At 42.0% G+C, this 22780-nt stretch overlaps 1 protein-coding gene across 4 annotated transcripts in view; it reads left to right on the top strand.

The window, feature by feature from the left end:
* Window positions 1–22780, top strand: part of Pamr1 (peptidase domain containing associated with muscle regeneration 1) — a 90147-nt gene that overhangs the window by 34812 nt on the left and 32555 nt on the right. For 3 of the 4 annotated variants that reach the window (XM_051184067.1, XM_051184065.1, XM_051184066.1), the window contains exons 3-5: window positions 2417–2545; window positions 19000–19114; window positions 22139–22356. In XM_051184067.1, coding sequence (XP_051040024.1) covers window positions 2417–2545; window positions 19000–19114; window positions 22139–22356 — 462 coding nt within the window. The remainder of the gene's footprint in view (window positions 1–2416; window positions 2546–18999; window positions 19115–22138; window positions 22357–22780) is intronic. The other variant, XM_051184068.1, reaches the window with a different exon arrangement.

Genomic DNA, 22780 nt, shown 5'->3' with positions numbered 1-22780 from the left:
GTTGAGCGCAAGCCCTGGATTTGACCCTCAGTATTGCATAAGCTTGGTTCAGTGGCCTATTCTCAATCCATGAATTTTGGAAGTAAAATCAAATAGGATTAGAAGTTGAGGGTCATCTTCAGCTACATAGGAAGTTTGAGGGAAGCTTGTGTTTTCCCCCTCCCCCTTTAAACAATCATCTCTTCTCTGTTATAAGTGATATAGGGCAATTAAAATCCAGGGACATCAGTGTCAAAGATGTCCAATATCCTTCAGTGGCATCCAGTTGAACCTGGGTTCTGGACGTGCCAGTGTGGATTCCTTTGATTTTAACTTCTTTGGCAACCTATGAACACCCCAGTGTTTCCTGTGGAGCCTGACTCATCTTCTCTAAGCTGGATTTTGTGGCTGGACCCTAATGTGTGGCTGTGCCAAGGAACAAAGTTAGCAGGGCTGTTGAGGACAGGTTGTGACTCCATTTGCCATCTTAGTGATGTGAATGAGGTTGGTCTTTGGAAGTGATCCCAATGGGATTCAGTTTTGGGGCGCAGGGTGGGCCAACCACATTAATCATATCAGCAACTCGGCTTCTTCGCTGGTAGTAGGGAAAGCAAAGTCAGGAGGAAATGGGAAGAGGACCGTGAGTCCCACAGCTATAGAACACCCCCCCACACACACAGACACCACACAAACACACACACCACACACTCATACACACAAAAACACACCCACACCACACAAACACAAACATACACACACATACACACACAAACACACACCATGCACACAAACACACAAACACACACACAAACATACACAAATACATACACAACACACGCAAACACACACACACAGACACACACACACATATACACATGCAAACACCACACACACACACACTCATGAGGCAAAGAAGCATGTTGTCTGCCCAAGCCAACAGTGGCCGTCCTCAGCAGTTTATTAGTCATTCTTTCTCTGAGATAATTTCTATTTAGCATTAAACTGGGTTCTAGGGATTTAATACAGATCAAGATACATCCCTTTTATTGATTCTGTTATAGGAGAATGGCAATAAGCAGGTAACATTAGATATGGAGTATGCAATGGTAAGGATAAGCCAGGTGGAATTATGGGAAAGCAGAATAATAATAGTTCAAAATCTGAGAGCACTTACTACTATGTGTCAAGTACTTTACACATGTTAATGTATTTTTAAACAATTCTGAGAAGTAGATACACTTTATTCACATTGTGACTGGTGAGGGCATTAGGGCAAGGCTTAAGTCTGTGTTTTGATATATGAGAAGGAATTATTTCTACCTTTTCTTGCCCTCCCTCAGCCTTTCAAGAGACCTTGCTTTTGAGGTGAACCACACCTGAACAAGACTCAGCTCTCTCTGATGTGCTTTGCTGTTGGGAGCTGCTTGCCTGACCTTTCCAGGGCATGACTGTACCTAGTCATTGGGGCTGATTTCATGCTGTATTTTTATTGTAATAGTGTATGACATAGATGAATATTTAATATAAAGGTATTTACCATTAGTAAATAAAGATGAATTATTAAAACAAAATGCATAGTACATAGAAGAAGGCTAATTTTTGTGTATACATATGTATTCAGGTGTATGTATGTGCATACAGACATGTATGTAATGGCTGTCATTCCTTAGACATGGCTCATCTTGGTTTTTGAGACATGGTCTCTTACTGGCTAGGAACTTGCCAAATAGTTTAGATGGGCTGGCCAGTGAGCCCCAAGGATCTGCTTGTCTATACCTCCTCAGAACTCAGATTACGAGTTCACACCATTATACACAGCTTCTTCTTTTTTTAAACCTGGGTTCTGGTATTGAACTTAGGTCTGAATTATCTTTCCAGCCACTAGGTATAAGAAAGAGTGTTAAACAAATTCTCAGGTGATTGCATTTTTGGTGTTTTATTTTTTTTCTTAAATAAATTCTTCTGTTTGTCTGAATTTTCTATTATACAATAAACATGAAATAAATCGGAAAAGGATAAAAACTAGTATCACACTAGCTGATTCCATCCTGCACTACAAGCTACTTTGTATTACTTTCCAAAAAACAACAACCACTAATTAGGAAGATGCTGAAACTCCACACTCCTTGCGGGAATCCCGGTGACTGTCCAGTTCCTTGGGATGAGCAGGTTCATCTTTGGCATCTTTCTGTGTCCAGATGCCCTGGGCAGAGATGGGACTGTGCAGAGAGAGGGGGGAGAGGGAGGGAGGAGGAGAGAAGGAGGAGAGAGGAGAGAGCAAAGAGAGAGAGGAGAAGGAGAGAGGGATAGAGAGAGAAGGAGGGAGGGGGAGAGAGGGAAGGAGGGAAGGGAGAAGGAGGAAGGAAGGGAAAGAATTTGAATATTGGGAAGCCTCAGAATCAGCAAATGTGTAGACTAACAATTTGGGGTGTTTCAGGTTGTACCATCTTTGAAAATTGCAAGAGCTGTCGGAATGGCTCTTGGGGCGGAACACTGGATGACTTCTATGTGAAGGGATTCTACTGTGCTGAGTGCAGAGCAGGCTGGTACGGAGGAGACTGTATGCGTAAGTAGACGGCTTGCACACACACACAGAAGCTCCTTCTTCACTTGGCTCAGCATACAACACAACTCAAGTTTATCTTGTTAGAACCTGAGTTTTGGAAAGCATATAGCTAGAGGGGCTTTGTAGGCAGTACTGTCAAAACAAAGATGTGTTTTCATCTATGGAGGGTGGACATGCATTTGGGGTCGTTGCTTCCAGAAGCTTCCCTATCTGGTTTTCAACTTTGCTTTTTGCTCAAGGGAAACCGAACTGTTCCACACATGATATACCCAGTGTCCATGCCAGGAGAACTTGAGAGGTGGCTCTGGTCAGACGGCAGTGAAGTTGGTCCCACTGTTGTCTGTAGTACATTTAAAATAGGAATTTCTTTGATAAATTTCTTAACTACTGGGTTAAATTTTTGAAACCACAGCAAACTTCCAGCACATCACTTTAACCCAGGAAGTATTTTATCTGGGGGGGGGGTAGTCTGTTATTCTTCTCTGAGCTTCAAAGTTCTTTAAAAGTAGAATGGAAATCCAGACCTCTCTCAGGCCAGGATGTGCTTCACCACTGGCCTTGGATGTCCTGTGAGAGCCTGTATCAGCAGCAATGCCCATACGGTGCGATTTCTGCAACTCTCCTTTATTTGCTTTGTAGTGGAATAGGAAGCAGTTAGTTTGGCCAGCTTCACTTCTATGAACTACAAAGATGGTTTGAAGTGATGTTGACCCAACCACTGGACCTAGAGTGTAGCCAGATCCTTGTAGTTTTGAGGTCCCACCATAGCCAGGGCAGGAGATGGGTTTGTCTGTATTCTAAGGTGAACCTAACAGTTCTAGAAGGTGGGTAAATTTTGAAGTGCTGGTCTCTACTAGAGGTTTAAAACTTCCATGCCACTTTAATTGGGTCCTAGAACATTTAAGTTGGAGTTTGTAGTTTTTTCCAGGTAGGTCAGCTACAGGATATAACCTACTCTTCATCTTGGCAGCTATTCTATGAGACAGTGTGAGAGGACAGTGATCAGGATACATAGACCTGGGTTAAAGTAATGATTGCCTGTAACTACATAAGACTTTGGACAAGTCATTTCTCCTTGATGATAGTTGCTGTCTTCTTTATAAAATAGGGAAGAGCCAGGCAGTGGTGCACACCTTTAATCCCAGCACTCAGGAAGCAGAAGCAGGCAGATCTCTGTGAGTTTGAGGCCAGCCTGGCATACAAAGTGAGTTTCAGGACAGCCAGTGCTATTACACAGAGAGACCCCATCTCAAAAAACAAGAACAAAAACCAAAATAAAACAAAAATAAAATAGGGAAGAATGCTGCCTACCTTGTAGAGCTGATTAAATGAGATAAATATGTGAAACATTTAGTGCTTTGCTTAGAGATAGTGAAAGCTCAATGCCATGTAAATATATAATAAGACGGCAAGAAGTCCAAACACTAAACTACTTACAGTAACAGATTGCAAATGACACCAAATCCTGGAATGATAGTCAGTCAGTGAAGTGCTTGCCTTGTAAGCATGAAGACTCAAGTTCGATCTCTAGCACCTATATAAAAAGCTGGGAAGGTGGTAATGGGGAGGGGGAGACAGGTGGATCATTGGAGATTAAAGGTGGCCAAGCTTAATCAACTTAGTGAGTGTCAGGCCAGCCAGAGCATAGACACCCACAAAAAGAAAGAAATATCCTTATAATGCATGGCTTTCGATTTCTCATGGTAATTTTTTTGTAAATAAGGTAAATTTAGGCTTTTCACTTTAGGCTATACTGCGACTGTGTGTGGGTGAAATGCCAAACAGAGAGTCATTCATATGTGGCCCTGTGGATAAGTTAGGTAAAGAGTTTAGGTGCTGTTCAGGTGTGGTGGGACACCAAAAATGAGATATGAGCTCAGGTTGGACTAAGTGATTTGAGAACACAGTTAAGTGAACAATTATTACAGACATACAGAGCCCTATAGGGGGCTTTTCTGAAATTATGATTTAGTTGCAACATTTATCCCTTCTCTGTTCTCCCTCCAAACCCTCACATACACCCTCCCATTTAGGCACAGAGACATATTTCAGGTTTCTGCTCACATTGATTCGCTAATGTTCCACTAACCAAAAATAAGTTACACAGCAAAGTTACAAATCAGCCAGTAGGCACACACACTTTGTGCCAAGGGGAAAAGCATTCCACTTATGTCATGTGAGTGAGCATGTTTGGGGTAAAGGGGAGGGAAAGATTATTTGCATTCAGGAGATCAATATGGCATAGTTACAGAATAGCAGGTATCCAGAGATATCCCACATATGGCCTTTCCTAAAATCTGTCAACTGGGTCTTGGGTTGAGCCTCAGTATAAGAGCTGGCTGTGAAGTCTGATTGGTTGGGCTGCTGTTAGTAACATTCTAGGAGCCAGGCTCTCTGAAGGATAACAGAGATGGCTCAGGGTAGACAGTGACCCTACTAGACATGTCAAGCAGGAGACTTGTGATGTTATTAATCAGTTTGCAGATTCATTCAAAAGAATGCTGGACACAGGACAACAAGCAAACAGACATGATGTCTTCTGTTGTAGAGCCTCCAGTCAACAAAGGGAAGTAACAACAACAACAAGGAATGAAAACAAACAAAGAAGACAGATTATTCTGTGATGTAAACAAACAGATTCCTCTCTGTATATGATTCTGTCTTGGACACATGGGATGGCATGATTGCATTCTGCCTGTTTTGAGACTCATTTCACATACAGGGTATGTCGTCACAGCTGCAAGAACAAATGGAACATTTATTATGGACATCTGGGCTGGTCCTCTTGGAATACAATGAGCCCTCAAGGAAGGTGAATTCTGTCTGTGGAAAAAGGTCAACCCCAAGAAGACATGTTTTATGTTATTAGATTCTTATCTACTACACTTCATTCTGTTGCTGCATAAATTCGAAGCACATCCAAGGGAAGAAGTGAGTCATATGGTTGTCTGCTGAATGCCTTTCAGGAGCTGGGCATTAAGCTGCCTTCTGTGATAAGGGGAATGGATACTTGGGTGGCCCTGATACTGGCTGGGGTACAATACAGGAACTACAAGGCAGTACCAGAATTTGCCCAGTAGATGGCGCCCAAAGAATCCTTTCCATCAGTTTTTATCTTGAAGGAGGAGGGCTTCTCAGTAGGGTACCATTTGGAGGGCTTAAGCAGTTTCCCTTCCTGAGTACCTTGAACAGCCTTAGCAGGGAAGGAGAAAGAAAGGCAACACTGAAAAATATCGGGTTATAATAAAGCATTAGAACATTCAGCACTGGAGAGACGGAATAGTACCTTAATTTGTTAACTGTCCATACTGATATTAGCCCACCTTCTAATGGGATTAAAATTCAGTACGTGATTGTTTCATCCATTGCTACAGTCAGATTCTAGCCTCCAAGAGGATGTGTGAGTTCAGGGCCCAGAGAACTTACTCATTTTCACCTTCCTGTGCAAGAAAGACAGTTGGGCCATCTCCAACTATCCATACTAGGAGCCAGGGTGCTATATAACTAACTATAGGAAAGATCTGCTTCTTTGCTCTTTCTTCCAACTTTAAAATTAGAATAACTTAAAGTTATTTCTCTTTTTCTGTACTATAAACTTTACCATTCTGTGTCTTATGCTAGCATAATTTTTCCTTCCTTTATTTTCTTATTGAGACAGGGTCTCAGGAGGTAAGCACAGGATGACCTGGGAGTCTCTGTCTTCCTGTGTCATCCTTCCAGTGCTGGAGTAACAGCTGTATTTCATGATGCCTCGAATCTGGCCAGTGAAGATCCTTTAAAGCATCTTCACACATTGAGCACCCCCGCCTCTTCTCAGTCCTCAGATGTATTTCAAATTTACTTGTACTTCTGTCCTGGGTTCTGAAACCCATCATTTTTCCATGACTCTGGGTAATTTTAGTGGGGACCAGTACTCAGGGTTGTCACTAAATGCTGGCTAGTTGAGGTGCTAGTATGGAAAGTTAAGAGTAAGGCTGACTATTTATCCCTAGTGCATAAACAGAGTTTGGGAGCCCATTCCCCATTGGGGAGGTCTAGGCCCTGCCCCAAATGATGGAATAGACTTTGATGATCCCACATGGGAGGCTTCACCCTCCCTGGGGAATGGATGGGGGGTTGGTGGGGAACATGGGGGGATGGGAGGGAGAGGGAACTGGGATTGATATGTAATATGATTGTTTCTAATTTAAATAAAAAGCCATAAAAACATAAGTGTAAGGCTGTCTTTGGAGCACCTTAGACTGGAAAGGTGGCAGGAATCACCTGCTCACCTCAGGGATGGCTTCTAAAATGCTGTGTGTGTGTGTGTGTGTGTGTGTGTGTGTGTGTGTGTGTGTGTGTAGGGGAGACAGGATGTTTTATTCTTTTTTAAATTTAGTTTTCATTGCATATATTCATTGTACATGGTACTAGGTTACCTAAGGATAATTTTACACAATATATAGTACACTGAACATATTGTTTCCATAGCTCCACCCCCTTTGCAACTCCTACCCCTTTCACTTCTATTTTCATGTCATATATATACACACATGATTTATATATATTTTTATAAAAGGTAGGGACCACATTTTGGAGAAAGGGTATGACATTTGTCTTTCCAAGGCTGGCCTAATTTGCTTAATATGATCATCTCTAGTTGTATCCATTTTCTTGCAAATGACAACTTTTTTCTTTAGGCTGAAAAATTCCATGTGTATGTAGGACATGTTTCTTTATCCATTGTCACATTGCTGGACACTTGGGTTGGTTCCATAATTAGACAGTGTGAATAATGTTGCAATAACTGTCAATGCACATGGGTGTCGGAATGTTGTGTTGGCTTGGAGTCCTTCAGGTGAATCCCCAGAAGTGACAGAGCTTGGTCATGTGGTTCTAGCTTTTTTTTTTTTTTTTTTTTTTTTTTTTTTTGAGAAAACTTCATAGTAACTGGACTTATTTCCCTTCCAGTAGTATATAAGGGTTCTCTTTTGTCCACATCCTTGCCAATATTTATTGTGATTCATTTTCTTAGTGACTACCATTCTAAGTGGGATGTGATGTAATCCTAACATCACATTTATATTTCTCTGATGGGCAATAAGCTTGAATTTTTTTCATGTGTTTACCAGCTATTTGTGATATATTTTCTGAAAACTGTCTGTCCATTTTATTAGCCTATTTATTGATTGGGTTGTTTGATTTTTTTTTACTGTTTAATTATTTGAATTCTTTGTATACTCTAGATATTAATCCTATCTCAGACATATATGTAGTGAAGATTTCCCTACCAGTTTTGTAGAGTTTTTTTCCACTTGAATAACTATTTCCTTTGCTGTGCAGGAACTTTTTAATTTCACAATATCCTGTTTGTCAATTGATGTAATTTCTTGAGTGCCTTAACACGTATTCAGAAAGTCTTTTGTCTATTTCTTATCTCAAGTCATTTCCCCACTTTCCTTAATTGGTTCAGAGTTTCAGGTCTTATGTGAATATTTTAGTTTCATTTGGAGTTGGTTTTTGTACAGGATGAGAGCTAGGTATCTAGTTTCATTTTAAAATGGTATTTACTTAACCTGGCCCTCAGGCTGCTCCTTGCTCATCCACTTTTGAGCAGCAAGATGACCTGGAGTCATATGATTACAATGATCCCAACAATCCAACCCCTGAAGGATATTGGAGATCTAAGAAGGTTAGGAAAGCAACTCAGATGAGAAGATTTATGGTGAGAGATTACACTGCCCTAATACGTTTATCTTCTTATTTATGTTTTTGGGCAGAGGCAGAGGAGCAGGGGAACTGGCTGTGAGCCATTCCCCCAAATGTTTGAGGGCTAGGATATGTGAGATGATTTGTGCAGGCTATATCTAGAAATGATTAAGAGAAAATTTGAGAGGAAGAAAGAGAGGTGGGGTGGAGAACAAAGACAGAGAGGGGGAGACAGATATCACTCACTGAAAACCAGAACATCTAAAGTATTGGAGAGATCAGGGATAAAAGGAACACACCTAAACATAATATAGGCAATACACAGTGAGCTGACAGCCAGCATCAAATTAACAGGAGAGAAACTCAAAGTGATTCCAGTTAAATCAGGAACAACACAAGGCTGTCCACTCTCTCCATATCTATTCAATATAGTACTTGAAGTTGTAGCTAGAGCAATAAGACAACAAAAGGAGATCAAGGGGATACAAATTGGAAAGGAAGAAGTCAAACTTTTTCTATTTGTAGATGGTATGATAGTATACATAAGTGACCTCACAAATTCTACCATGGAACTCCTAAAGCTGATAAACACCTTCAGCAGTGTGGCAGGATACAAGATTAACTAAAAAAAAAATATGTAGCTCTCCTATACACAAATGATAAATGAGCTGAAAAAGAAATAAGGGAAACCACCATTTATAATAGCCACAAATATAAAATATAACTCTAACCAACAAGTGAAAGGCCTGTATGATGAGAATTTTAAGTCTCTGAAGAAACTGAAGAAGATATCAGAAAGTTGAAGAATCTCCCATACTCTTGACTAGGTAGGATCAAATAGTAAAAACGGCAATCTTGCTAAAAGCAATATACAGATTCAATGCAATTCCCATCAAAATTCCACCACAATTCTTTACAGACCTTGAAAGAATAATACTCAACTTCATAAGAAAACACACACACACACACACACACACACACACACACACACACACACACACAAAACAAAAAACCCAGAATAGCCAAAACAATCCTTCACAATAAAGGAACCTCCAGAGATATCACCATCCCTGACTTCAAGCTATACTTTAGAGCTATAGTAATGAAAACAGCTTGATATTGGCATAAAAACAGACATGTAGATCAATGGAATTACTTGAAGACCCTGACATTAAATCACACACCTATGAACACCCGTTTTTTTGACAAAGAAGCCAGAACCTTACAATGGAAAACAAGAACACATCTTCAAGAAATGGTGGTGGCAAAACTGGATGACAACATGTAGAAGATTGAAAATAGATCCATGTCTATCCCCATGCACAAAACTCAAGTCCAAGTGTATCAAAGACCTCAGCATAAATCCAGTTACACTGAGCTTGATAGAAGAGAAAATGAGAAGTAGCTTTGAACACAATGACACAGGAGACTGCTTCCTGAACATAACACCAGTAGCACAGACACTGAGTTCAACAATTAATAAATGGGACTTCCTGAAACTGAGAAGTTTCTGTAAGGCAAAGGATATGGTAAATAAGACAAAACAGCAGCCTGCAGAATGGGAAAAGACCTTCACCAACCCCACATCTGACAGAGAGATGATCTCCAAAATATACAAAGAACTCAAGAAATTAGGCATCAAAATACCACATAATCTAAATTTTAAAAATAGGACACAGGTTTAAACAGAGATTTCTCAATGTAAGAAACTCAAATGGCTGAAAGACATTTAGGCAATTGCTCAACATCCTTAGCCATCAAGGAAATGCAAATCAAAACTACTCTGAGATACTATCTTACATCTGCCAGAGTGGCTAAGATCAAAGACACTGATGACAGCCTATGCTGAAGAGGATGTGCAGTAAAGGGAACACTCCTCCACTGCTGGTGGGAGTGCAAACTTGTACAGCCACTTTGGAAATCAGTATGGCAATTTCTCAGAAAATTGGGAATCAATTTATCTCAAGACCCAGCAATACTACTCTTGAGCACACACCAAAAGGATACTACAAGGACATTTGCAACTATGTTCATAGAGCATTATTTGTAATAGCCAGAACCTGAAAACAACCTAGATGCCCCTAACCTGAAGAACGGATAAAGAAATTGTGGTACATTTACACAATGGAGTACTACTCATTGATTAAAAACAATGAGGTCTTGAAATTTTCAGGCATCAAATTAGAAAAAAAAAAATCCTGAGTGAGGCAACCCAGACCCAGAAAGACAAACACAGTATGTATTCACTCATAAGTGGATATTAGATATAAGCAAAGGATAACCAGACTACAATACACAACCCCAGAGGATGTAGGTTAAAAAGGGGGACCCTGTGAGAGACATGAATGGATGACTCTGGGAAAGGGAAATAGATAAGATCTCCTGAGTAAATTGGGGGGAGGGAGGAGTAAAGGGACGAGGGACAGAGAATATGAGGGAATGGGATGATTGAGTTGGGGGAGAAACAGTGAGGGAGAACATGGAAAGAGAAATCTTGATAGAGGGAGCCATTATGTGGTTAGGGAGAAATCTGGTGCTAGAGAAACTCCTAGGAATCCACAAGGATGACCCCAGCTAAGACTCCTAGTAATAGTGGAGAGGATGCCTGAACTGGCCTTCCCTTGTAAACAGATTGATGATCATCCTATGATGATGATCATCATAGAATATTCATCTAGTAATTGATGGAAGCTGATGATGAGATCCACAACTAAACACAGGGTCTAGCTCCTGGAGTGCAGTCAAAGAGAGGGAGGAGAGATTATATAAGCAAAGGTGTCAAGATCATGATGGGGAATTCCACAGAGATAGCTGACCCTAGTTAGTGGGAGCTCACTGACTTTGGACTGATAGCTGGGGAACTTAGGCCCTTTGAATGTGGGTGATAGTTCTGTAGCTTGGACAGTCTGTGAGGCCACTGGCAGTGGAACCAGCATTCATCCTGAGTGCATGAACTGGTTTTTTGGAGCCCATTCCATACAGATGGATACCTTGCTTAGCTTAGATACAGAGGAGAGAGCCTTGGTCCTTCTCAACTTGATAATGCCAGACTTTGTTGACTTCCCATGGGAAAGTCCTTACCCTTACTGAGGAGTGGATGGAGTGTTGAGTGGGTTGGGGGGAAGTGAGGGAGGAGTGGGAAGAAAGGAAGGGAGAGAGAGGAGGAACTGTGGTTGGTACGTAAAATGAAAAAATAAACTTTTAAAGAAATGGAAAAAAAAGAAGAAGAAAAATTCTAGCAGAAAAAAGAAAGAAAAATGTAAGGAGTACGGTTTTTCCACCCGCCGCCTCTGGTCTTGTCCCGCCGCCGCGCCAGCCCCGATTAACACACAGAGACTCTGTATATGATATAATTCTATTGGCCAGTTACTAGTTTCTTATCGGCTAACTCTGTCTTAATTATTAACCCATTTCTATGTATTTCCACGTGGTCTTACCAGCGAGAGGTGGCTGGCGGTTCTATTCTCTCCAGATTCTCCATCTTGGCTCCTCCTTACTACTTCCTATTTCCTCCTTGTCTCCTAGTCCCTCCTATCTTCCTTTCTTATTGGCCAACAGTGCTTTATTCATTAACCAGTATGAGAAACATATACAGAATGGAATGACATATTCCATCAGAAAAAGAAAACCGGAACATCTTGCCACAGCTTTCAGTGACCTGATTTTCTAGGGAAATAGTAATGCATGGACGGATGCCTGTAAAGAGAAGGGTTTCATGTAGTGGTTAGCAGCCAGAACCTGGACATAACAGATTTGCAAATCATAGTTTCTTTTTTATGAATAGAGACAACAGTGGTTCTTGATCCTTAGAGAACCTATCTCTCTCTCTCTCTCTCTCTCTCTCTCTCTCTCTCTCTCTCTCACCTATTTATTCTTGTGAGAGATCAAGTGCTACCTCTAAGTTCCTTAGTCTGAGAAATAATAGCTATTAAATAAATAGTTAATACTTATGCTGGTTAGTTTTACCTGTCAACTTGACACAACCTAGAATCACCTAGGAACAAATGAGAAATTATCTAGACCAGTAGTTAATGTTTGAAGTACTGCAGATAGTTGTCAAAGACTCATCAGCTGTAGCTCAGTGTCTGGAGGAGAAGAAGGCTTGAAATACTCCTCCCTTCTCAAACAGTAAGAAATAATTAGGATAGCAAGAATGCAATCAGAATTTTCTTTACAACCATCAGCTATCTGTGAATATAGAACCCAAATGACTTCAACATCCAGAGGAAGGGTTTCTTTCCCAGACAAACAAGAATCTAGGATGCTGACCTTTGGGGTTGGCTGCTGAAGCGAAGACCATCTCCACCTAGTATTTCCTGAGACAAAGTTTTGTTAATTGATCAGGGTAAGGTTAGCAGCAGATCTCTGCAAGGGTGCATTACAGATTCATAAACATGTGGTCTCAGGGCCTTGTAGCCTCAGAATCCCACAGGGTCTTAGTCTTGTAGTCTAGAAAGTGGTGGACATTGGAAATAGGAAGAACTGAAAAATCAAAGAGAGATTTTACAGGGCTCCTGGTGCCTGGGTTTCACATCTCCCCTGGTGGGGTTCTAGCCTTAAAATGTCCCAATTCTAGCTAGAATGTCCCAATTACTCCTGGCTTCATTGAGTCAAACTGACTTATCTTTATCTCACATGCCTAATGGAGGGCATATTCCTAATCAAAAGAAGTGATGTGCTGCTTCCTGTCAGAAAGAGAGAGAGAACTGCAGTAAAGAGAACAATTAGAAAAAAATTTCTAGATGATCAGAACTTTGAATAACTTTAAAATAACTAAATTAAAGGATATGTAGGAAAATATGTCTCTTATGGACTAACATAGAAAAAATGTCAGGTGAGATTTAGAAAAATAAAAGAACAATGTGAGCATCCAAAAATTATAAATACAGTATTGAAATAAACAAACATCAGTTGAAGGGAACAAAGGGGGAGGAACAATCAAAGATAGGCCAAAAAATATCAGTCAAACTGCTGCCCAGAAACGAGACTCACAGAGTCCTCATTGCTATTTTTTTTATTACTGTATTAGTGAAAACACTGGTTTTCATTGTGATATTTTTGTACATGTAAGAAGTGGATTGGGGGAAGAGCTGGGTGAAGTGCAACGGAGAGTAATGGGGGCCGAATACAATCAATCCAGTTCCTTTTCTGCCCTCTCCAGTTCCTATCATTTTGGCTGGATTGGTAAGGTGATTAAACCTGCATTTTTGTGAAAAGATCCAAGCAGCTTGGGGAGAAAAATCTCTCCCACCTCAGAGTGGTACATATTTTTGATGCTAAACAGTTATTTTAACAGAAGGCATAACACATGCAGTCTGGGGAGAAGGGTCTTTGAAATGCTTTGATTGGGCAGGGAGCTGTTGAATTATTTGGTATGGACAGCCATTTGATTAACAATTCATTGGGCACCAGCTTGATACTTAACAAAGAGGTGAACAAGACAATGCCCCTGCTCTCGCACAACTGTACTATTAAGTACAAAGAAATAATTCAATCAGCAGTCTTCATAAAGGGCCAGGCTGAGTGGGGTCTTAGGCCAAATCACAGCTTGGAAAGTCACTCTGGGCCCCCTAGTGTTCCTGATGAAGACAAGAGTCCCTATCAAAGCAAAGCCTTTGCCAGGCACTTACTGTGAGCTAGGCATTGTTCTAAACACCATCTTGCTCAGACTCCTTTAGAGCCTTCACTGCAGCCCTCATCAGAGCTCTTTTATAGATAAAGACACTAATGTACCCAATCAGGGAAGGGATGTATTAGAAGGGATGTTATCACATAGCTGTAAGTGCCTGAGCCAAGATGTAAATTTGGAAACTTGGCTCCAGAGCTTGTCCCCCCTCCCCATCTTCTCCACTGAACCACTCCTGTAGAACTGGGGCAGCTGAGGTTGTGGCTCCAAGGGTCTGTCTGAGGGCCTGAAAGGTGATGGTGGGATGACTGGCATCACACACAAGGTTCAGGTTTCCTTTCTGACCCTGATCTAGCGCACTGGCAGGTTAACGGCCACCATTAGGCCTCAGCTCTGCCAGCTGTGTTTCAATTGAGTTCTAGCTGGTGTCAACACATGGCTTTCATGAGATCTGGAGTACAGGGGTAGGATCTGAGTTCTCTCTGGGAATCATATGCTAAAATAATGTCTCTGATCCAGACAGGACTCAAGAGAATGCCATTTACAAAACCTGTTTAGGGATTAGTTACTATGTTGAAAACCAAGGCTAGAGTCAGAGCTCAGTTGATAGAGTACTGGCCCAGCACAAGTAGACCTAGGTTTGATCCCTAACAGCACATAAAATAGGCATTGAGGTGTATCTGTGGAATGTTCTCTCTCTTGGCAGGCAGAAAGAGAAGTATCATAAGTTCAAGGCTGGCCTCAACCTCAGCTGACTAGTTCAACACCAGCATGGACTACACGAGATGCTGTCTTTAAAACAAAACAAAACAAAACATCAGATTTAATCCAACAAGGAAACAAGAAAAGCTATGATGATGGGTACTACTATTATTCTCACCTCTAAATGAGGCACACTGGCTCAGACAACAGTGAACTCACCTAGGGTTCAAACCCAAGCTGTTTTCATGGACTGAGTTATCTTTGGAAGAGAAGACAGGACACCAGTGCCTCACTGACTAGACAGTTTCTTCAAGTCCTTTTTTTTCCTTAAGAGGGAAGATTAAAAGAAAGCAAAATGAAACTGATTCTTAGAAGTGTGTTGTCTCTCTCTCTTGTCATTCCCTCCCTACACCTAATGCTGGAGATGATAAGACTTTTGTGAATGTTGGAGATGTTTCTTCCTATGGGGAACCTTCTAGTTCTCTTACTTCTTTGGAAATTAAAGAAGAGTTCTTTTCAATTCTGTGAAATAGATGCAGTTCTGTCTACCTAGCCCATCCATGTTGAGCTGTAACAGTGAACAAGAATAAGGGTGAGTCCTCTGGTCTTTTAACTCAATGCCTGGTTGGCCATTGGCACTTTCTAGCTGTATTCACTATTCTGTCCTAGACTGAGAGGTGTGTTAGTTTGTCTCTGCACCCAGATCAGCCAACTCCAGAGGAGAGTCTGTAGTGGGAAAGGAACTGAGGGAGCCCCTGATGTGGGAGGGAGTAGGGGACCATTCTCTTCCTTTCTGGCCAGAGCTCCCTCTCCAAGCCATTTTCAGAAAGTGGCCTTTGTCTTTGGTTGGTTGGAAGTTGTTCCTCCTCTTAGAGCTAAATATTCCCTCCCCTTCAAAGTGAGAGGGAACAACATGATGAGGAGCCCAGCTCCTATATACATGCCTGGCAATTCTGGCTACCTCTGGGGACAGTTCTGGGGCAGGCATAAATGGTCCAGCCTACTCTCTGTGCAGCCAGGGGCTCCGGGAGCCCTCCAGAGGCTGCTACATGAAACCTGGGAGTTGTCCTAGCTTCACCAGGGAGACCGGAATAAGGAAGGACACACAAGACATAGGCTGTCTGATTCCAGCTTCTACAGGGAGTGAAGGAAGAAACCGGAAGTAGGCTGGCAGCCTTCCAGCTGCTTCTAACTTGAGGCTCCCAGCAGGAGATTTGTAGGGGGAGCTGGGATTTAACACCTTGCATGCTGGGAAGCTGCCAGGCTCTGGAGAGCTGAGGCTGTGCAGGGAGGCTTCTTTTTATGTCTCTCACACCCAGTGTAGCACGTAGCACTTCCCTAGCCTTGCAGCAGATGGGCAGATGTGGGCGAGGAGAAGCGTGAGGTGTGCAGGAAGAAAGAATGTGTGCTTCCGATGGGGGCCACTTCACGGATGGTGTGCTGAAAGAGGAGGATAACTCCTGCTGCTCCCTAATGCAGAGGGAGAGGGTTAGATAAAAAAGTCCCCAGGGTGGTACAAAGGATCATCTCAGACCCACTACTCAGTAGACGGATCCACACATGTATCCCTGAGGCAACAGCTGATTTTCACCGACTTTTCTGTTACCAAACCCAATATGTTTGCAGTCTTCCAAACCATGTGACCTAGGGGCTGCTTTATTCACATCTGACTGAAGCTGATGGAGGTTTAGAGAGGCAATGTAACTTGTCCAAAGCTGCACAGCTACAGAGCCTGAAGCTGAGCTTCCGAGGATAGTTAGACTTTGACATTCCTGTCCTAATGTAACAATGCTCAGAGTCTTGCAAGGTCTTCTGTTGACCATCTGAGTTTTGGACCATCATGTTCTTATTCTCAGTGTTCAGCATCCAAGCAATGGGAAGACCAGCATTATCTCCCCCAGGTTTATCATGAGAGTGAAATAAGCCTGGCACAGCCTGACTTATCATTCCTTCTTCCTTTCCTTCCTTCATTCAACAAACATTTCAGGTACTGTTCTAGCTGTACAAGCTAGATAAGGTCCCAGCTCTACCAAAGTAGGTAACGAAGTAAAGTCAAATGATTTTAACTCTGTGTGTGTGTGTGTGTGTGTGTGTGTGTGTGTATTATAAAGAAGACAAAACATGATTAAGCTAGATTGTAGAATGAGGGAGGGCAGATTTCCATGGATGTTTGAGAAATGAAGATGGGCATTTCCACAGATGCTTGAAGAAGGGTCTTTGAATAAGTGGCAGCTGAGGTTTATTACCAGAGGAAGGAAGGTGAGTTTACTAAGTTGAAGGAGTTCAAGGTCTGCTGTTAGGAAGGCTGGTATGGCTGGAGCAGAGTGGGCAGGCAGATGGCTGGGATAAAGAAGGGGATTAAGAGATGTTGTCACATGGTCAACAAGGCAAGGTTGTGAATGTCACTGTGTTGTGTGACTTTCTCTGGGGAGATGTGAATGAGTGTCTGTGCACTCCAGACGGGACACTGATGTCTAGCTTGGTAAGTCACTGAGCTTACCTGGGTAATTTTTTTTTTTCATTTTACCTGGGTTATTTACAGGAGGAGCACATGTGCAGAGTTATTTATAGGACTGTGAATGACACAAAGACGGCTGTATCACAATAAACAAGCAAATGATTTTCCTAGAATAGGTGACTATGCACTGCACAAATTATAAGCCGCTTAACCCACCAGAGAGTCTCTACTTGGTACTGCTTTTAAAACATCGGGTAGGGACCTTGTGAGCCTTATAAGTTTGTTGATCATCCTGAGCTTTGTGGGTTTCATTAACTTCTTTCATATTACAAACTTCCTTTACTTCATTGGTCTTACCAGCCTCCTCTTCTTTTTGTAAGGAGTGTTTTAATGCAGAGAAAATAAAATAACTATACAACACATGGGAAGATGCTCACACATGGGGATGACCTTTGATGAGCTAAAAACAAGAGCGATACTATCTGATTTACTTATCCAGTTAAGATAAATAAGGACAGGTCTGGGATCTGTGTGGAGAATAGAATGCTGGGCCTTAAGGATGTATGCAGAACAGCTTGGAGGAAGTTGGGCCATCACAGGGGTCCACAGTGAACAGCAGGGGATGACACCTCTCATGATAGAGCAGGGTACCAGCCACACATTTCAGTGAAGAGACAAATTAGACATCTTAGTCAGTCACCCTTGGTGGGTCTCACCCTTGGCGGAATTAGGGTTTGAGCTCTTTCCCTAAGATCATATCCATGTTTCTGTTGTCATACTGCCATGGATGAACATCTACTGATATTACTATTTTTCTTATTAGTTTTGGGGTTAGCTTTTCCGAGGCGGGCTCTGGGATGGAACTACTATATTCCGAGAGTTAATATATCAGTTTCCCTATGATGCTTTAGATAGTAAATCTTTTCATTTGCTGAGATCTGACTGTCCTGTGACTTTTCAACTCTGTTACTATTGTGCCGAAGAGACAAAGACAGCATCCTAGTGGATGGGCATGGCTTCGGGTGAGGAAACTTTGTTGTTGTTTAATAATGTCTTGCTATGTAACCTGTACTATCCCTAACCTTACAATCCTCCTGCCTCAGCCTCCCTGGGTGCTGGTGCATCACCACACCCAGCCCAGGGAAACTTCATTTACAGCAACATGGAATAGGCTCCATTTGGCTTTTTGGGTCACAATTTGTGAAAATCAGATAAAGAAAACCATTTATTTATATGAAAATGTTTTATTTTTTCTATAAAATCACCTGAAAATGTTTACCACAAACCCTTTTACAGAAATAGGGTGCACCTTACCATGAGTAAATATACAATTAGAAGAACTCCCTTGTTAGGGACTTCCAAGTCTTAGGGTTGTCTTTGGAGACAGTTTATGGGACCAGTGTAGCAAGGATTGGAATGCTCCTGGCTCTTGCTTCAGCCAGGAACTTGTCTTTTATCCACATTTTGCATTTTTAGTTGAGAGACCTAATAGAAACTTGAACAAGAGGACTTGGGGGTAAGACAAAAAGTGAGAATAATTAATCTAGCTCACCGGATGGAAGATCGTTTGTCTTTTCTAGTATCGTGCATTAGGAAAGCATTTATTATATAGTTTGTCACAGAACAAATTCCACAACTGGTTACAGAACAGATCAACACCTACATGGTCTAACTGGGTGGGAAGGAGGGAGAAGTGAGGATGAATGATGTCACAGAGAGGCAGACAATAGATAGGTGTCTTGGGCTTTACATCAGGCTCTGGTCAGCCTCACGCTCTCAGTGACAAGACTGGAAAACTGGGACGGAACCACTTTGTCCCATATGACGGGTGGAATACAAAAATTAAATTAAATTCCTTTTCTGCTTTTATTTTGTTCTTAGGGATGTGACTGACTAAAGTAAAAAGACTCTGTCAGAATTTCTCTGCGTCTCCTCTGTCGACCCCATTGTCTGTGTATCAAACAATTCTTCTCTTTCCAGGCTGTGGCCAGGTTCTTCGAGCTTCAAAGGGTCAGATTCTGTTGGAGAGCTACCCCTTAAATGCTCACTGTGAATGGACCATTCATTCCACACCTGGATTTATCATCCAGCTGAGGTGAGGGGCTGACCCAGAACTAGTAAAGAGCCTGAAAGACAACTGAAATGGAAGAAACTGAACTGGATTGAACTGATCAGAACCAGTCTGGCCCCACCGCCATGCCAGATCAAAATAACACACAGAAAGGCTGTATTAGATATAAAGCTATTGGCCTGTTTCTAATGTTTCTTATTGCCTAGTTCTATCTTAATTATTAACCCATTTCTATTCATCTAAGTACTTCCACGTGGTCTTATCTTACGGGAGAGAAGGGCTGGCATTCTTCTCCCCATCCTCCATCTTGGATCTTCTCCCTACCACTCCCTCTCTCCTCCTTGTCTCTTAGTCCCGCCTATCTTGCTTTCCTATTGGCCAACAGTGTTTTATTCATTACCCAATACGAGAAACATATTTACAGATTCACATCTTCCATGAGTCAGAAACGTTTTGAAACATCCAGAACCGGTTTAAACCAGGTTGAACCAGCCAGAACCAGTTTAAACTGGATTGAACAGGTCAGAAACGGTTAAAACCAGCCAGAACCAGATTTAACCATCCAGAACTGGTTTAAAATGGATTGGCCAGGTCAGAACCAAATTGGATCCGGTTGGAACCGGTTTAAACGGTATTGAACCGGCCAGAACCACATTGAACCGGCCAGAACAATATCGAACCGGCCAGAACCGGATAAAGCTGGATTGAACTGGCCAGATCTGATTTGAAATGGCTTGAACCAGTCAGAACCAGTTAAAACCAGATTCAACCAGTCAGAACCGGCTTAAACCAGATCGAACCAGTCAGAACAGGTTTAAACCGGATGTATCCAGTCAGAGCCGGTTTAAACCAGATTTAACCAGTCAGAACTGGCTTAAGCCAGATTCAGCCAGTCAGAACCGGTCACAACTGGATTGAACCAATAAGAACCGGATTGAACCAGTCAGAACCAGTGTAAACCGGATTTATCCAGTTAGAACAGGTTTAAGCCGGATTCAACCAGTCAGAACTGGCTTAAACTGAATTGAACCAATAAGAACCGGATTGAACCAGTCAGAACCAGTGTAAACCGGATTTATTCAGTAAGAACCGGTTTAAACCAGATTGAACCGATTTATCCAGACAGAACCTGTTTAAACCGGATTGATTCAGTCAGAACCAGTTTAAACTGGATTTATCCAGTCCGAACTGGTTTAAACCGTATTGAACCAGTCAAAACTGATTTAAACCGGATTGAACCAATAAGAACCGGTTTAAGCCGGATTGAACCAGTCAGAACTGGTTTAAACTGGTTTAAGCTGGACTCAACCAGTCAGAACTGGTTTAAACGGATTGAACCGGTCACAACCGGATTGAACTGGCTCGAACCAGTTAAAACCAGTTTAAACCGGATTCAACCAGTTAGAGGGTTTAAACTGGATTTATCCAGTCAGAACCGGTTTATCCCGGATTCAACCAGTCAGAACCAATTTAAACCAGATTGAACCAGTCAGAACCAGATCGATCTGGTTTGAACCGGTTTAAACCGGATTGAACCAGTCAGAACTGGTTTAAACTGGATTTAACCAGTTAGAACCAGTGTGAACCTGCCAGAACCAAGTTTGAACCATCCATAACCAAGTTTGAACCAAGTTTGAACCTGACAGAACCAGTTTGAATAGGGCAGAACCAAGTTTTGCCGGCCAGTACCAGTTTGAACTAGTTTTGAACAGGCCAGAAGCAGTTTAAATTGGCCAGAACCAAGTTTGAACCATCCATAACCAAGTTTGAACCAGTTTTGAACAGGAGTTAAGGCAGTTTGAACCAGAACCAGTTTGAATCGGGTGCCAGTGTGAACCCAAGTTTGAACCGTTGACCGGCCAGAACCAGTTTGAATAGGGCAGAACTAAGTTTGAACCGGCCATAACTTGTTTGAATGGGCCAGAACAAAATTTGAACCAGCCAGAACCTGTTGGAATCGGCCAGAATCAAATTTGAAGTGGCCAGAATCAGTTTGAACCGGTTTAAACCAGATTGAACCAGTCAGAAACAGTTTGAATTGGCCACAACCAAGTTTGAACAGGTTTAAACCGGATTGAGCCAGCCAGAATCAATTTGAACTGGTCTTAACTGGATTGAGTCGGCCAAAATCGGTTTTAACTGGAATGAACCAGTCAGAACCGGTTTGTACCTGCCAGAACCAGTTTGAATCAGACAGATCCAGTTTGAACCTGTCTGAACCGGTTTAAGCCAGATTGAACTGGTCAGATAAACTCTAATATAGAAGACAGATAATAAAAAATGAGACTCAGACAGTGTGAAACAAACCATGCTAAAGTAGAAATTAACTAAATAGAGAAAAAAAAAATGACTATTGTCAAGTAGGCCAGAACCGGTTTGAACCAGCCAAAACCAGTTTGAACCGCCCAGAACCGGGTTGAAGCGGTCAGAACCTGTCTGATCCGGTTTGATCTAGTCAGAACACAAACGAACCACTTTAGCCCTATCAGTCTCTTACCGGTTCAGTCTGATTCTGACCAGTTCAAACTGGTTCTGGCTGTTTCAATCCGGTTCTGACTGGTTCAATTGGCTATGATTGGTTTAATCTAGTTCAAGACTTTTGTATCTGGTTTTGACTGGTTCAAACCGGTTCTGGCCTGTTTAATCTGGTTCTATGGTTCTGACTGGTTCTGACAGGTTCAAACCTGTCGAATCCAGTTCTGAAAGGTTGAACCAGCCTGTTCAATCCAGTTCTTACTGTTTCTGACAGTTTCAAACCGGTTCTGACTGGTTCTGACTGGTTCCGACTGGTTCTGGCCAGTTCAAACAGGTTCTGACCAGTTCAATACGGTTTTGGCCTACTTGACAGTAGTCATTTTTTCTTCATTTGAGTTAATTTCTACTTTTGCATGGTTTATTTCACCATGCAAAATGAGTCTCATTTTTTATTATCTGTCTTCTATATTAGAGTTTATCTTCATGACGTCATCATCTGACCTTGAGTTCACCCCTAGGATCTCAGGAATGACCTGGGTCCATTGCTCCTTTTGTCACCCTTTCTCCATACAGGTTTGGCATGTTGAGCCTGGAGTTTGATTATATGTGCCAATATGACTATGTTGAGGTTCGTGATGGGGACAACAGTGACAGCCCCATTATCAAGCGTTTCTGTGGCAATGAGCGGCCAGCTCCCATTAGGAGCACGGGTTCTTCACTGCATGTCCTTTTCCGCTCTGATGGCTCCAAGAACTTCGACGGATTCCATGCTGTCTTTGAGGAGATCACAGGTAAAAAAGCAGTGGATGATGTACTCCATAAAAGCACCTCAATGTTAGGATGCCCAGCTCTCAGAAGCAGCCTATATAATGAGGAGGAAAGACCAGGACATTCTCTTTTTCCCTTCAGCAAAGCTCACCCAAAATTGGAACAAGGAATTGTGCCTCCCTCATTCAGAGGAGGTGGCTGGAGCCCACAGGGGCTGTTACATATTAAGGGTTACACAGGTCTGAGAGTAGAGTCTAGATTTGTATTGAAACTTTTGACTCTAGCAATCATGTGCAGGGGCTACTCATGGTTAAGAGTATTGGCTATGAAACCAAGCTGTTTGACTTTAGAAAAATTCTTCTGCCTTTCTGGGCCTCGGTTTTTCGAAGAAATAATAAAAAAGAAGAAAAGATGGGCGAATCCTTACAGACACTGGAAAAATAAGAA

Source organism: Phodopus roborovskii, unplaced genomic scaffold, assembly GCF_943737965.1.
Source record: "Phodopus roborovskii unplaced genomic scaffold, PHOROB, whole genome shotgun sequence".
NCBI lineage: Eukaryota > Metazoa > Chordata > Mammalia > Rodentia > Cricetidae > Phodopus > Phodopus roborovskii.
Note: the sequence above shows the minus strand (reverse complement) of the source record. Positions and strands in the feature narration are given on the sequence as shown.